The 15,767-nt window shown below is 47.6% G+C and overlaps 2 protein-coding genes across 6 annotated transcripts in view; one reads left to right on the top strand and one right to left on the bottom strand.

Moving 5' to 3' along the window:
• TMEM164 (transmembrane protein 164) overlaps positions 1–15,767 on the bottom strand; it is a 79,386-nt gene that overhangs the window by 4,495 nt on the left and 59,124 nt on the right. The window contains exon 7 of one of the 2 annotated variants that reach the window (XM_077309211.1): positions 11,202–11,792. The exons of the other annotated variant lie outside the window; for it this stretch is intronic. Within the exon in view, the coding sequence (XP_077165326.1) occupies positions 11,745–11,792 (48 nt within the window). The 3' untranslated portion in view covers positions 11,202–11,744. Of the gene's footprint in view, positions 1–11,201; positions 11,793–15,767 lie in introns of those variants that run through there. 2 annotated transcript variants of the gene reach the window in all.
• The window catches only part of AMMECR1 (AMMECR nuclear protein 1), a 126,321-nt gene that overhangs the window by 105,467 nt on the left and 5,087 nt on the right, over positions 1–15,767 (top strand). For 3 of the 4 annotated variants that reach the window (XM_077309207.1, XM_077309206.1, XM_077309205.1), the window contains 2 exons: positions 8,961–9,051; positions 11,457–11,553. In XM_077309207.1, coding sequence (XP_077165322.1) covers positions 8,961–9,051; positions 11,457–11,553 — 188 coding nt within the window. Of the gene's footprint in view, positions 1–8,960; positions 9,167–11,456; positions 11,554–15,767 lie in introns of all 4 variants that reach the window. The other variant, XR_013226403.1, reaches the window with a different exon arrangement.

The raw sequence follows: 15,767 nt of genomic DNA, 5'->3' as shown, positions 1-15,767 counted from the left end.
CAAAAGAAGAAGGGGATGACAGAGAATGAGGTGGCTGGATGGAGTCAGTGAAGCAGTAGGTGCAAACTTAAATGGACTCCAGGAAATAGTAGAGGACAGGAAGGCCTGGAGGATCATTGTCCATGGGGTCGCGATGGGCTGGACATGACTTCGCACCTAAGAACAACAACAACATGGTGTTCTGAGGCCAAGCAGGTTGCTAGTAATTTGGCTTGGCAAAGAGGAAGAATGCCAGCCATGCTAGTTTTGTGATGTGTACCTTCTTAGATAAGGAGTTGTTGAAGATCACACCCAGATTTCTGGTTGAGTTTGCAACCGATACTTGCACTCCATCCAGAAAGGGCAAGTGTGCTTCCTTGCTTTTCCCCACCTTCGTCTTCACATTGCAGTTCCCTATATCCAAAAACTCGGGGACACAGCATAAGGATCTTTAATGGAGAGGTAAATTGATAGAAACAATTTCCCCCAACTTGGTGATATGGGGAAGAAAATTTTCAAGAAACATTTATGTGGAAAAATTTTTCACTTTGCATATCTTTAAATAGGACAGGGTCCTATTAAATAAAAGAGTAAGGCCACCTGGGAGGAGTTAGGGCGGGCCCTGTCCAGGATAAAAACTCAGAGGGCCCAATCAGGAGCCGCGAAATTCCATTCACCCATCCCAGTCTGGCTGCCAGTCTGCTCCTGACCACCAAAGGGAGAGGAGGTCAGCAGGGTTGCCAAGGGGGATGAGAACAGAGGCTGTGCCAGCCCTTTTCGCCCCAAGGCTGTCCTAACTGTCATGTCCAACTGCAAATGGCCTCAGAACCCTGACAGAGTTGGCAGGAGGCTGCAGAGTGCGCCCCCTCCCCTCCCTCCCTTCAGGCCTGCTACGAAGGAGCCTCTGACAGGCCCTGACTGAGGGGAGGGAGGCATTTTCCTTCAGAGAGCAACGCAGGGGAGCCTGAGTGCATTCCTTTTGAGGGGGGGGGACTTTCCCCTTCTGCCAAACAGTTGCCTGACAGGGAGGCCACAGAAAAGCCCCTTCTCACTTAAAATACTGCTCTGGCTGGGAGTTAGACACAGCCAAGCCATGTGTCTTTCTTCTTTGCAACTCTCTGCAGATTTGAGGCCACTGCACAGCCTTATTCTGCAGAGGAAGCTGGCTCTTTTGTCTCCTGTTTCATCTGCACAACAACCCTGTGCAGTAGGCCTCAAGTCTTTCAATTCAACAACAACCTGTGTGGGAAGCCTTAAATGTTTCTTCTCTACCACAACCCTGTCCAAAATAGCCCTTTCTGCCTGGGGAGCTGATCTTTATATTCTGCAGGTAAGCTGTAATTCCAGGAGCTCTCCAGGCTCCACCTGGAGGTTAGCTACCCCAAGGTTGGAAATATTCCTGGAGGTTTGGAGGTGGGACTTCAAAATCGTACAATGCTTCAGAGTCCAGCCTTCAAATGAGCCATTTTTGCCTGCAGTTGGTAGGGAGTGGTGCAGGAGTGTCCCTCCTGGGCTATGGGCTATGGCCAGCCCTTACCAGCAACTGTTTGTATTCTGGGGCACAGACAGCCAGACCAGCATCAGTCCTGTGAGTCTGGAAAGTGCAGGAAGATCTAAATAAATACTTACAGCCTGAAACTGTAAATAGTGAGAGGGAGAGGAAGGGAAGACGATTGGAAAATGCTTTGAGACACCTGAGGCCTGCTGGGTCACTGCGGCCCATTCCCAGTTCTCTCAGATCTCTCACAACCCTACATACCTCACAGGTTGACTGTTGTGGAGAGACAAATGGAAAAGGTGTTTGTAAACCACTTTGAGACTCCTTTGGGTAGTCAGCAATAGGGTACAAAAATCCGTTCTTCTAAGGAGCAACCATGAAAGAAGCATGTGGGCACATAACATTTTACCAACAGTGAAAATAGGGGAGACAGAAGGAACAGGGTAGACACCTGTGTACTGTGACTACCCTATGTGTATTAGGGCAGAGGGGCATTTCGGTGAATGTGGCCTAATTCACACAAGAAGGGAAATGACGCAGAACTGGGGGGAATTGGTTGCCATGTAATCTTCCCCTAAGAAGAGTCTCCAGTCTGATTTTCCCTTCACATGACTGAGGACATGGCTCTGGAAAGCTCATCTGTAACCACTATGCCACAATTCCCAAAGGTCAGTCCTCTCCCACAATCAACGAACATTCCACACCACAGGTTCTTGACACCCATCTCTCCACACCCATGGCCTCATTTGCCACCATGCCACCACAACCTCCCGCACAACACACACATTCAACCCCATGCCCTTACAGACTGGACAACTCCTCCCCTTCCTCTTCCCACTGCCAAGGTCTAGCGCCCGTTGTATTCTTGGAGACAACGGGCTTTGCCCCTAGTGTAAATATAATCTCTGTTTGTCTGTTGTTGCCAGGGCTGTAAATCAGTCATTGTAGATGGGCTAGCTATGAGATATGAAACAGGAATAAACCCCAGTACTTGTACATTATCCAGGCTTGTACAGAGTGTAGAAGAAGAATTGATTCTTATATGCCAATTTTTCTCTATCCGAAGGAGTTTCAAAGAAGCTGACAGTCGCCTTCCCTTTCCTCTCCCCCCAACCCTGTGTTGAGCACAAGGTCACCCAGCTGGCTGCATGTGGTGGAGTGGGGAATCAAACCCAACTCGCCATATTAGAAGTCCACTGTTACGACCCTAGACGTGCACCCCCGCAAAGATCCTTTCCATCCCCTAACACAGCAAATACCATGGCTGAGGTACTTTACCAAAGTTTGTTTATTGAATAAGAGACATACACGAGATCATTTTGTGAAAGGTAGCTTGTGGAACAGATGAATTGACTGTGATAAAGCCCTGGGTTTTGATTCTGTGGTTAACTAGTTAGGAGGCTTGTAGGCTAAATGTAATGTGTACAGAGTATGTTGTTGGTTGGAGAACTTCAGATCTGCAGGAGCCTACATGTAAGCCACCTGGCTACCTCTTGCAGGTTCATCATTAGTGGTCCAGACCAGCTAACCATTTCAAGTAGCTTGGCTGTGGTGCCCATGTATTTTCCTTGGTTTTCCCAAAATAGAATGTTTCAGGCTTGCAGTTATCCATACATCTTTAAAACTCTCCGCGGGAGCGGTATAAATAAAGCAGTAAGGGCCCTTGAGGTGGGCCCTGTCCGGGATGGGGAAGGGTGGCCATTGGCCCCTTCCCCCTGGATTGACAACCAGAGGGCCCAATCACCAGGCGCAAAGCGCCTGGCAGTTGGGCCCTCCAGTTGTCAGACCACCGCCAAGGGGCCAATCGGCCCCTTGACCTCTGACTGACAAATTAGCAGGCGCTGCACCCCCCATGTACCCCCCACATTGGCCGCCTTGCCCCACTGCCGCCATTACCATGCAGCCAAGCAAGGTAGGCGGTGGTCAGGGTGGCCCCCCGAGCTTCAGCCCGGCAAAGGGATATCCCGGCTTCCTGCGCAGCCTGTTGGCCTTCCTGCGCCCCAACATCCCCGCTCACCTCCGCTGCCCCGAACAAGCCCTCCCTCCTCCCCCCGCATGATCTTCCCCAACATCCCGCCCCCAACATCCCTGCTCACCTCTGCTGCCCCAAACAAGCCCTTCCTCCTCCCCCCGCGCGATCTTCCTGTCCGCCCCCAACATCCCCGCTCAGCTCCGCTGCCCCAAACAAGCCCTCCCTCCTCCCCCCGCGTGATCTTCCCCAACATCCCGCCCCCAACATCCCCGCTCAGCTCCGCTGCCCCAAACAAGCCCTCCCTCCTCCCCCCGCATGATCTTCCCACCCGCCCCCAACATCCCCGCTCACCTCCGCCGCCGCTTACCAGCCCCCACCCACACCCTCCCCCACCTTCCCCACCCATCGCTACTGCCCACTCCCCCCACGGCACCTTACCCCCTTCTTCCTCTGCCCCGTCCCCTTTCATGCCACCTACCTGACTCCCTTCCTGCCTTCCTTCCTCCCAGCATTCCCTTTGTCCTTCCTTCCTCCCTCCCTTCCTCTCTACTATCTGCCTCTTTCTCACTCCCTGTTTCTCTCCCTCTTTGTCTCTTTCTGTCTTCCTCCCTTTCTTTCTGTCTTTCTCTCTGTCTCTCTTTTTCCCTTTCTTCTTTCTTTCTGCCAATCCGTCCACCCACCCTGCTAGCGGCCACTGTATTTTGGGTACAGAGGGCTTACTATCTAGTCTATAATATTGTGCCTTCCTGATCTAGCAGTTGCACCCTATGCTCTTTCTGATGCACTGGAGTTCTTAAAGTGTCCTGCAAATGTGTATGGCTCCAGGAAGATCAGTGAGCCAATAGGTTTCTAGAATTTTGAAAGGTTCAGTTCACAGTTTAAACCCCTCCAAGTGGCTGATTCCAGCATTAACATTGCATGTCTTCCTAAATAATTCCACAATATTTTCCATAAAGGAAAATGCTGCATCAAAGAAACATCTTAATTTTGCATCAGTGAACATAAGACCTTTTTAAAATGCAGTTTTGGCTGGATGTTTAATATTTCATTTTTCCCAGCATCTCTCCCCCACTAAATCCAGGTTTGTAGAAGTCAGCACTTAAAATGAAGTGATTGATCCTCAATTGGGGGGGGGGGTGGCCCACCAATAAGAAAAAAGTAGTAGTCAGAGGGATCTGCCCAGCAACCACTGGCCAACCCAAACTGCCTTGGTGGGAAAACCCCACTATGAGGCTGCACCACTGTCCCCAGATAACCTACCTTAGCAGGGCTGCCCACAGAAGACTCGAAGGAGGCCAGTCTCATGATTGGCTGCTCCCCTGAAGCAACGGCCACTGCCTGACAGAAATCAGCCTCATGGCCCACCTGCCTCCTCAAGAGGCCAGCTGCAGCAGCCCTCCCCCAGGCAGCCATAGGCAGCCATTCTGGGGACAGGCTACAGGCAACTGGGCTGATTTTGAATGCCACCATGACTGCCATGCCACCGTCCACTTTTAGAAGCCCAGCCCCACCCCCTGAAGCCCCCACTACTGCGTTGCTCCAGGACCTACCTGCAGTTCTTCATAGGTAGGCCACAGCTGGGGGGCCCAGGGCACCTGCACAGGCTTGTGTAGTAGGCCTCAAATGTTTCAACTCAACAACAACCTGTGTGGGAAGCCTTAAATGTTTCTTCTCTACCACAACCCTGTCCAAAGTAGCCCTTTCTGCCTGGGGAGCTGATCTTTATACTCTGCAGATGAGTTGTAATTCCAGGAGCTCTCCTGGCCCCACCTGGAGGTTGGCTACCCCTGGGTTGGAAATATTCCTGGAGGTTTGGAGGTGGGACTTCAAAATGGTACAATGCCTCAGAGTCCGACCTTCAGGGAGACATTTTGGTGTTTGTAGCCTAATTTACACAAGAAAGGAAATGACGCAGAACGCAGAACTGGGAGGAATTGCCATGTAATTTTCCCTTCACATATCTGAAGACATGGCTCTGGAAAGCTCATCTGTAACCACTATGCCAAAATTCCCAAAGGTCAGTCCTCTCCCACACTCAACGAACATTCCACACCACAGGTTCTTGACACCCATATCTCACACCCACGCCCTCACTTGGCACCATGCCACCACAACCTCCCACACAACACACATGACAACCCCATGCCCTTACAGACTGGACAACTCCTCCCCTTCCTCTTCCCACTGCCAAGCTCTAGCGCCTGTTGTATTCCTGGATACAACAGGCTTTGCCCCTAGTAAATAAAATAAAATGTTGATGATTAAAATGTTTTTTGTTTTGATAAAATTGATCCTTTCAAACTCCTTGAATAATATTGTGAAGTCCATTGATCCAATCCTTTTTGACCATTCAGATGGCCTTTTTAAATAGTCATGCCAAGAGAATGAGAAAGAGAGCTTGTTAAGATCTGCAACTTCTGTCTGCCCTAAATGGCAGAGGTTCTGTTCCTGTGAAAAGTGCTTTGGCTGATTTACAAATCCAACCATTACCTTTCCTGGATTCTAAAGGCAAGCCCAGTGGGACTGCTAGGATTCATTTAGGCATCTTAATGCCTCCTAGATGTCTGTGGACACATTCATGGAAAGAGATAATGGGAGCACTGTTCTGATGAAGATGTGTTTGCAGCATCTCCTTCTGTTATGTGTTAGTGACATATGTAGGGCTGACTGGCAGAGACCGCAGCTGCCGGCTCCCATTCTGAAGAGAGCAGTGAAGCATCCCTGGGTCGCCGTCCACGCAGACAGCATCCTGCTGGGAGGGCTGCTGCAGCCTTCTCCACCAGCTCTGCACTCCTGTTTCTCAGCTGCCAAGTCTGATACAGCTGGGAAGTGACCAGCTCACCCACGGACGCGCCTTGCTACCTCCCACCCAACTCTAGGGTCTGTGAAAGCCCTGAGGAATTTCAGGATTGATGCCAAATGCTTGGTGGGTCAAGGCTTCTTCTGAAGGGAGTTTCAGCATGCTTCTCCATCACCCTGCAGCTCCTACCAAGGCCTTTTGTAGACCTGTCATGTGACTGTGAGGTGGCCATTGCATCTGCTGTGGCATCACACCACTTCCCGGCCACCTGCCACTCACACTGGGTAAATGATGTGCATGACTGCTGGACTGGCGGAGAATGACAGAAAGGAAAGCGGATGTGGAAGGACAGGCTCCGTGGGGCACTCTGGTGTGGGGGCTCAGCAGCAACAGCACCTCCTTCCCCGTCCATGCCGAAAAGCCCTGTCACAAAGCTGTGCGATAGGGAGCAAGATTTGGGCAAGATTTTCTTGTGCTTTAACTTTGCCAGAGCATAACCGTGCCTTTGCATAGCTGGTCTGGACGGATGTGATCAAAAACTGTAGAAGTCCTGCAGAAGGGAAACTTGCATATCTGGGCCAGAATCTAAATCAACTGCTTAAAATGAACTGGATCTTGAGCTGCTTTTCAATTGAATTATTCATTGGGCTTTGCATTAATAGACTTCCCTGGCCATTCCTTGTTTTTCTTTCCCAGTTTGCCTTGGTCGGTCTGACTCTCTGCAGTAGAGATGCTGACTTCTTCAGAACAAGCTCTGCCTGCCAGATCGGCATTTGATTAACTTGGCCATTGCAGTGCAGAATTCTTAGGGAATGGAGGTCAGCAGAAAACATTGCACAGGTGAAGGGAGTGAGGACAAAAATAGGAACCAGCCTCTTGAGGCCCACAGCGTGGCACTAGAAAACAGTTGGATCCCTTGTGCTTGTTTTAGAGTTTGTCTTCACAGGTAGTGACAGGAGCCCTTTCTTGCAAGACAGCCAACCAAGTTTTGTTTCTCTGTGCACAGCACTAATTGAACTTGGTGTGGCAGGGTGCGAAGAAATTCCCTGTGGATGCCCATGTATGTAAATACAGCCTCAGTTGTGGGAGCCTGTTCATCTGCTGTGCAAATATTAATTCGGAAAGTGTATCTGCCACTGTTCTGTCATGAATGTGGTACTCAGGATGACTAAGTGAAGATTTGCTCTGCTTCTGCTTCCTCTATTCATAAGGTGACATTGCAAATAGCCTTTGGTCTGTATAGCACCTTCCATTATGCCAGATTTTGCTCACTAGGCATAGAGCTGGGTGGTTCCGTTTCACGGCATGAAATCTGCTGCTCATCTAAGCCATTGTAGATAAGTCTGCAGGGTTTTTGTGTACTTATTATGGAAATGCCATGTTTTTTATCCAAAGCGACTTACCATTCAGCTGAACTAACATCATCAGAAGCCAAATTGTGTTTATGCCGCTTTTGCAAAGCTCTATTGATAGAGGGAAGGGCAGGACAGAAATGATCTAAATCAGGGGTAGTCAAACTGCGGCCCTCCAGATGTCCATGGACTACAATTCCCAGGAGCCCCTGCCAGCATTCGCTGGCAGGGGCTCCTGGGAATTGTAGTCCATGGACATCTGGAGGGCCGCAGTTTGACTACCCCTGATCTAAATAAAGAAATAAAAAAATGAATGCCTGAACAAAAACGTTGTCTAGGAGAATGAACCCTGGCGCCTCTGAGGCCTCAGTTCCAGTCCTGAAAGTAGCACTGCAGTAAAAACCACGGCATTTCCACAAGAAACTTGTCTTCAGTTACGTGTGGCTGAGCTTTTAAGAGCTGGTTTTAAGGAAGGAGTTGCCACACTTATCTCTCTTAGCACCCTGGGTCGAAGTATCTTTAACTCTCAGCGTCAAAAAAGACACAGGCTATTTTTTTTTGTTTTTGTTTTTTAAAGTTCCATTATTTCTGGATTAACTGAACGTAGCCACTTTTTCAAAACTTCCTGGGTCTTGCATACATCCTGGCATCTTGGCAGTGCCATCCTAAGTAGAGTGACACCATTTGAAGGCCATCAACGTCAGTTTAGGATATCACGTTAAATCACCAGATGATTCAGACTCACTGCCCGCTGTCCGGGGCACTCCCAGTAACCTACTCTTGTATCAGGTGTGGCTCTGTTTGTTTGGGTTGCCAACTGCTGGAGCATCTGGATGTCTCTCAAGCTGCTTAGGCCAGCGAATGAGCCAATAATGGCCCAGTTGGTGTGAGATCTTGCTAGCTCTCTGATCTGTTCAGATCTGGTTGCTTGTGTAAAGCGAAGTTAGTTTATTCTGGTGTTAGCATTTGGGTAAGTTTCCACTCTCAGAAATGACATTGGCTTCAGTAACCTCAGCAGATGTGTTGATTCCCACTCACCCCCCCCCCCCCCCATACCTCAGCCAGTTTTGACAACAGAACTGGAGCAAAGAGGATTGATCGGATCTGATGGAGTCACTAATTTTGCATTTCATCCCAAGTGGGGAGTAGGACTCCTTCTCATTTGCTTCCCCATTCAAATGAACTTGAATGCAGATGAGATTTTTTTTTCAATGCTGAAAATAGACAAGACGGTGTCAAAAATTGGGCTTTTTTAAAAAAACGAAAACCAAATGCAAAGCTGACTCCTTGAGGATTTATCTTGCTAACCATCTCTTGTTTTCTTTTTTATGTACTAATGAAGCTGCCCATTTCTTTCAGGTGGGTGTTCATGGCATTAGAATAGAATTCATCAACGAAAAAGGATCAAAACGCACCGCCACCTACTTACCGGAGGTTGCAAAGGAGCAAGGTCATTGTTGCACTTTATCTCATATGCTCTGGTGAAGGATTTAAACATACCTAGGAACTTAAAATGCAATATGTGACCTTGCGCTGATGTCAGATGATGGAGCGATACTTTAATTGTAAGGGATGACTCTTATCTCAAAGACACTTTATGTATCCGTAGACAATGTCCCTTTATTTGGAAGACTTCTGTCATTTGCAGCAATATAGTCCTATGCTTCTGCCAGCAATATATCTAACGGCAATCGTAGCAGAGAGTACAAAGTCGTATGGTGGCCGTAGCAGCCTCAGAGCAGCTCTTTGCTACTTTAATATTAGTCAAATGGCAACATAATATTTTATATTAGCTATGGGGTTATTATCTGTGCAGTATTTTCATTGCTGCTTTCCCCTCTTTCCTCGTGAGACTGTTGCTGTTCGTACGTGAACTATATGTGCTTTGAAGGACTTACTGCTGTTCTGGAGGGGAAAAGACGAGGCAGCTGGATGCCCTGCCTGTGGGTCTTCTTTACACATTATGGGATGGATCCTGCCAGGTTTTTTGCTGGTGCTAAAGGGAAGAAGGGTCCACTTTGACCCTTGAAAAGGCTATGCCAGAGATTATGGGATGCAAAAAAGCATGCACTGCAATGCAGAAGAGAATCTGTTGAGACTTCCTTCCTTTTACATTAGTAGAAAAGCTAGGAGGTACCCACTCTATGGATTTAAAGGCAGACATTCTGAACATGCCATGTGGAATGAGGCTGGAACAGTGTGGGGAAGCTGTGTTGCTCATACAGGTCAGAATGAGCTACAGCTATCTCTCAAGTGTGCACTTGGCATGTGATGTGTGGAAGAACCCTGGAACTACTGGCCCAGGAGGTTAAAAATCCACATAGGATCAGGTGTCCCATCTCCCCCTTAGCAGAGCAAGGGCCTTCTTAAAGGCAGCATCATGCCCATGTGGGAATGGTGTGACATGCTGTACCAAAGGCACAGGGCCTCTGAGTCCTCCTTCAGGGAAGTTCTGTGAACTTTGTAATTCATTTGTTATACTTTGTAAAGCTGCTGAAGTCTCTCCACTCTCTTCTCTTCCCGTTGCAAAGCCATTGTCTTCATTGTCCATTATTTGACTTTTATTTATGTAATTATTTGCATTGGCTGCATTTTTGTGTCTCTGTTGTGGCATTTTTAGCCATTCATTACTAATGACCCTCAGGGGGCCTTTTCTTTCATATAGTAGAAGTCACCATTGGAAAGCCCGAGGTATTAGTTTAGCCTCTGACTTTCTCTGCCTGTGTCTTCTAAGCTACTGTATTTTCTCAAGATGTCAAGTTCATTATAAAATGCATTAAAAGCATGTGGGAAATCTTAATCTGTGTATCCTCTGAAATGATCCCCCCATTTCAAGCCCTCTTGAAATCAGCAAAAGGCTTAGCAGCAATTGTGCTTGGCTGGATTCTGTTACGTTTCAGTGACACTTTCTGTGCATTGCCCTTTTAACCATGGGGAACCTCATGGCTGTACTCTTCATCATTTCTAGCAATGTCTAACAGATGGTTTCCTTTGAGGATCAAGGATCCGTGTTCAGACATCCCATCTGTCTATGCACTCGGGTCATTCCCTTTGCCCTCCCATCACACACGGAGCAAAATTGAAAGGGTCCTGACTTTGGAATCCTCAGATCGATTTGCCGTAATGTCCAAAGTTTGGCACTTTGCCAACTGAAGTTTGTTTTGTCCCCACAAACTCAGATCTTAAAATGGGATTAAACCGCCTGGTTTGTGATGAGGAAACAAGCTGCATTTTACCCAAATATCTACACTGAGCTGGCAGGAGAAATTGGCGCCTAGCCAAACGCTGTGCTTTGCAAGGAGAAGGAAGGAGCACGTGAGCACAGCAAATAAGCCAAGGTGGTCCCCATCTTTAACAGAGACAGCTGAACACAGCCTTGGAGGAAGCTGCTTGGAAGCCCAGTTTTTAAAAATTAACGTGCTATCTGCAAATGCAACCTTGAAAGTGGGGCACAGTTAAAACATTGGCATTGATTGGGAAACTCTCCTATTTTGGATGTTGACACTTGGAGATTTTCTACATTGGTATAATCTTGCAATACTGGCATCAATAATCCAGGTGATTCTAAGCATGTGTACAAATATTGATTATTTGAGAGGAGTTTTAAAGAGAAGGCAGTATGGTGTGTGTTTTCTAATTGGTGCCAGAACACGCTGCTTTTCACCGGAGAAAATAGTTCAGTTTTCTTCTAGCTTCTTCCACCAAAAAGAAAGGAAGAAAGAACATTTGCAGACCTTTAGGGCTGAAAACAGGGAAGCAGGGCAAGGATTGTGGCAGCAGTTGTTTTTGCCATCGTGTTTCAACATGTTATCTGTTTGTGTTCTAATACCTTTTTTTTCTAATGCATCTCAACAGGATGGGACCATATTCAGACCATAGATTCCTTATTGAGGAAAGGAGGCTATAAAGCTCCAATTACAAACGATTTCAGGAAAACTATAAAACTGACCAGGTAAGTGGCCTTTTGGCACACAAATTCTGCACAATATGAGCTTCAATTCTAGTAACATAGCTTTATATAGTATCCTTCTCTCCTTGACGCTGGTCTCTTCTTCTCAGAGACTGCCGTAGCTTTTCAGCTGGAAGCTGGATCAGCCAGCTAGACTCCAGGTAGCTGATGCGTTCTCAACAATATGGAGTTTTTCATCCTGAGAGACATTCCAGGATGTCACTATTGCTGCTTCCCCCTTTCTGAAAAAGAGAGAGGCATGCTGAGGTGTCACAAGTGACTCATGGCAGTTCCACAGGGTGTTCCAGGTCAAAAATGATCACAGATGGCCCCCCTCCACAAAACAAACCCCAGTTGTCTTTGGCAGTCTCCCATCCAATACTACTTCGATCTCAAGTCCTGGGGAGCTCAGTTCAAAGTGGGCTGCTGAAAAACTGAAATAACTAGGATGAATTAGCCTAGTGCCCCTGGTTTCCAACTGAAGGCAGAATCTCTTCTCTTGTCAGTCATGAAGACTCTAGAGAGATATTAAAATGCTCTTGATCACAGAGAGACATATTCGTAACCAGCAAGTTAAATTAGTTCATAAGTGACGTTTTTAATTGGAACAAATGTACACTGCCTGGCTTTCAGCATTCTTTCCATGAGCAAAGCTACCTGAGTTGACTGAATGGTCCCTTGATGCTGTTCCAAGAATCTTGAAGGAAAGAAGCCTAGCAGAGCTAAATATGTCTGTTTCTCTTTGGGTTCAGTTCTGTGACACCTTGCCTCTTGTGTTAAGCAGCAGCCTTGGAGAGCCCTTTAGATGTTAAGCAGCGGGCTGCTCACCATTTCCTGTACCTTCATGTCAGAGCAATGTTTGAGGGTCCAGTGGTTGATGCCAGCGGTTCTCTACCTGGGGGACGAATGACTCTTTCATAGGGGTCTCAGCAGGGCGAGCTGCTTGGCTGGGGGGGAGGGCACTGCCACTGTTGCTGCTCCTCCTGCAGGTGCCCGCACTCTGCCGCCAGCTGCCCCAGCTGTGCCTCCAGCGCGGCGCAGTCTGCCACCAGGCGCTCTAGGCAGCGGCACAGCTTGGCAGGACAAGAGGCAGAACTGAACTGAGAAACCCCGGGGGGGGGGGAAACAATTTATATACAATCATGAACAATGGATCTTCACGCCATGGGTCAGTTTGGGCTTAATTTCTGAGAAAGAACCCTTGCATAATTTTATGGTTGAGGGTCACCCCAATATGAGGAACTGTATTAAAGGGTCACGGCATTACGAAGGCTGAGAACCACTGCTGTGATGCAGAGAGTGTTTTCGCTGTGTCAGAATAGAAGAAAAACATGCCTTAGAGGAAGTAGCATAGATGGTGGCTTTTTAAATTATTTTAAGAGCGCAGCACAAGGTTTATGTTTCTGTATCCCAGTTTGGCCTGTGAATTTGGAATGGGGCTTTTGAGCAAAAGAGAGTGTGAGCTTTCAGTTGATATTCCCATTAAGCAGAATTTGTTGAAGAAAATTTCTCTAATTTCTTGCTAAGACTAAGACATCTCTGAACAAGCTCCTCTATATCTACATCACCCCTTTACTCCCTCCAGTCCCAACTTCAGGCATGAAAACTCCAACTGACAACCCCTCCCATTACTTCTTATGGCGAAATGAAACTTGGCACCAGACACTGCCAGGCATCCTTGGCTCCAAGTTCCCAGAGATAACCTGTACCCAAATACACCCTCCCAGTGGAGTGGCAGAGGTGGCAGACACCATCTCCTGAATGCCGCCCCCCCTCCATCAGCCCAGGCAAATATGAACACACATTATGGAACTAACTGGTCATGGCAAAAGCTTGTGAATACAGATTTTGACAGAGATTGGTTAACAATTGTGCCTTCAGGGTGCTTGCATATACTGCAAACGCGTTATTTTCTTGAGGGATTTTTGCAGAATTCTTAAAGATGGCTTTCACTGTGTGCACTTCTACTAAGCAAAAGTTGGAAGTTCTGTTTATTCCAGGGCTAGTTTGTGACTGAGGTAAGGGATGCAGACTTCAATTGACTTTATTAGCAGATTAATCAGACAAAAGGGTTTGCTTAACTGATAGGTTTTTAATATTAAGATGGCCTTCAAGTTAAGGAGAACCTTGTTTGGATGAAGGGGGGCTATGTTCTGGAATGGGGGGTGGGGAGGAGCTACCTTTATTTTCTCAAAGAAATCCATTTATAGTCTTGGGGAGAATCAGGGGGCAGCTGAGTGGTTAGCCAGCTGGAGCCTTTCCTAAACAGAAAAGATGTGGCCACTGGGGTGCCAGATTATTGCAGTGAACTTCGTGTTGGACTGCTCTTGAGAAGTATTTGCGAACTTCCTTTGGCACAAAATCCTGCAGCTAGGATGCTGACTGAAGTGGGTCATGGGGAGCATATATCACCCAACTACACTGGCTTCTAGTTTGTTCCTGGGCACATTCAAGGTGCTGGTCTTGACCTTCAAAGCCCTGGGTAGGGGTGACCTCCTGGACTTCCTCAGTGGCCTCGTCCCAGTGCGGACCAGGCCAACCCTGCTTAGCTTCATGAAGGAAACTACGGCCTTGGAAGGTGGACTGGTGGGGTCACCTTCTTGCAGAGCTCCTTCCCCCACCCCCACCCCCCTCAGGCTCCGTCTTTCCCAGGCTCCACTCCAGATCTCCAGAAATTTCTTAGCCCACAGTTGGCAACCCTTCCCCAAAAGTCTGCATCTTTGGGAGGCTGAAAAAGCCGCCTTGTGGCCATGGGATTGTCCATTGCTCACTTCTCCCTCTCTCTCTTTGCCCGTCTTGTCTTCCTCCCCAAGGAGGACCCAGGGGACTTTACATATGACTTCTACAAAGAACTTGTGTATTTTTTTTTTTTTTGCAGACTAAAATAGGGCTGCTGCACAATAACTAAAAATGCAGTATAGGCAGTATAGTGGCCTTTCAGTTTGCAGTAGACCTGACACTAGAAAAAATGTGTGTTCCTATGTGTTTGGGGTAGCCTGGGAGCTAACAGGGTGGCAGGCCGAAAAAGTTTGGCAATCACTGGTGTGCGGTAATCACTCCCTCTTCGGTCTGTGAATCAGTGGATCAAATGTGATGCAGAATTACCCCACAGTGCCCTCCGCTGGCCTTTCCTCACAAAAGCATTTAGTGTCGAACCCCAACATTTGCCAAGAAACACCAAAGCAGGTCCGCAGCAGAGTCCCTTTCAAGGATAGTTCCAAGAACTGCGCTTCCAGGTTGTTGATGACTTTAAAATGTTATTGGGTTAAAAACAAATAAGCCATGTGCTGTAGAAGAAGGCTGCGGCCGGGGGGGGGAGACAGTTCTCCTCGCTAAAAATGATTCAGTCTCAATGCCTTAATGGGAGGCATCCTAAGCTGTTGCTTTTAGAGATAGAATCATAGAATCATAGAGTTGGAAGGGGCCATACAGGCCATCTAGACCAATCCCCTGCTCAACGCAGGATCAGCCCAAAGCATCCTAAAGCATCCAAGAAAAGTATGTATCCAACCTTTGCTTGAAGACTGCCGGTGAAGGGGAGCTCACTACCTCCTTAGGCAGCCTGTTCCACTGCTGAACTACTCTGACTGTGAAATTTTTTTCCTGATATCTAGCCTATATCGTTGTACTTGTAGTTTAAACCCATTACTGCGTGTCTTCTACTCTGCAGCCAACGGAAACAGCATCCTGCCCTCATCCAAGTGACAACCTTTCAAATACTTAAAGAGGGCTATCATGTCCCCTCTCAACCTTCTTTTCTCCAGGCTCAACATTCCCAAGTCCCTCAACCTATCTTCATAGGGCTTGGTCCCTTGGCCCCAGATCATCTTCGTCGCTCTCCTCTGTACCCTTTCAATTTTATCTACGTCCTTCTTGAAGTGAGGCCTCCAGAACTGCACACAGTACTCCAGGTGTGGTCTGACCAGTGCCGTATACAATGGGACTATGACATCTTGTGATTTTGATGTGATGCCCCTGTTGATACAGCCCAAAATAGCATTTGCCTTTTTTACCGCTGCTTCACACTGCCTGCTCATGTTTAGCTTACAAATCAAATGTACCCCAAGGTCTCATTCACACACAGTGTTGCCTAGAAGCATATCCCCCATCCAGTGGGCATGCTTTTCATTTTTCTGAACCAGATGCAGAACTTTAAACTTACCTTTATTAAATTGTATCTTGCTCTCATTTGCCCATTTTTCCATTGTGTTCAGATC

This window comes from Paroedura picta, chromosome 13 (genome assembly GCF_049243985.1).
Source record: "Paroedura picta isolate Pp20150507F chromosome 13, Ppicta_v3.0, whole genome shotgun sequence".
Taxonomy (NCBI): Eukaryota; Metazoa; Chordata; class Lepidosauria; order Squamata; family Gekkonidae; genus Paroedura; species Paroedura picta.
Note: the sequence above shows the minus strand (reverse complement) of the source record. Positions and strands in the feature narration are given on the sequence as shown.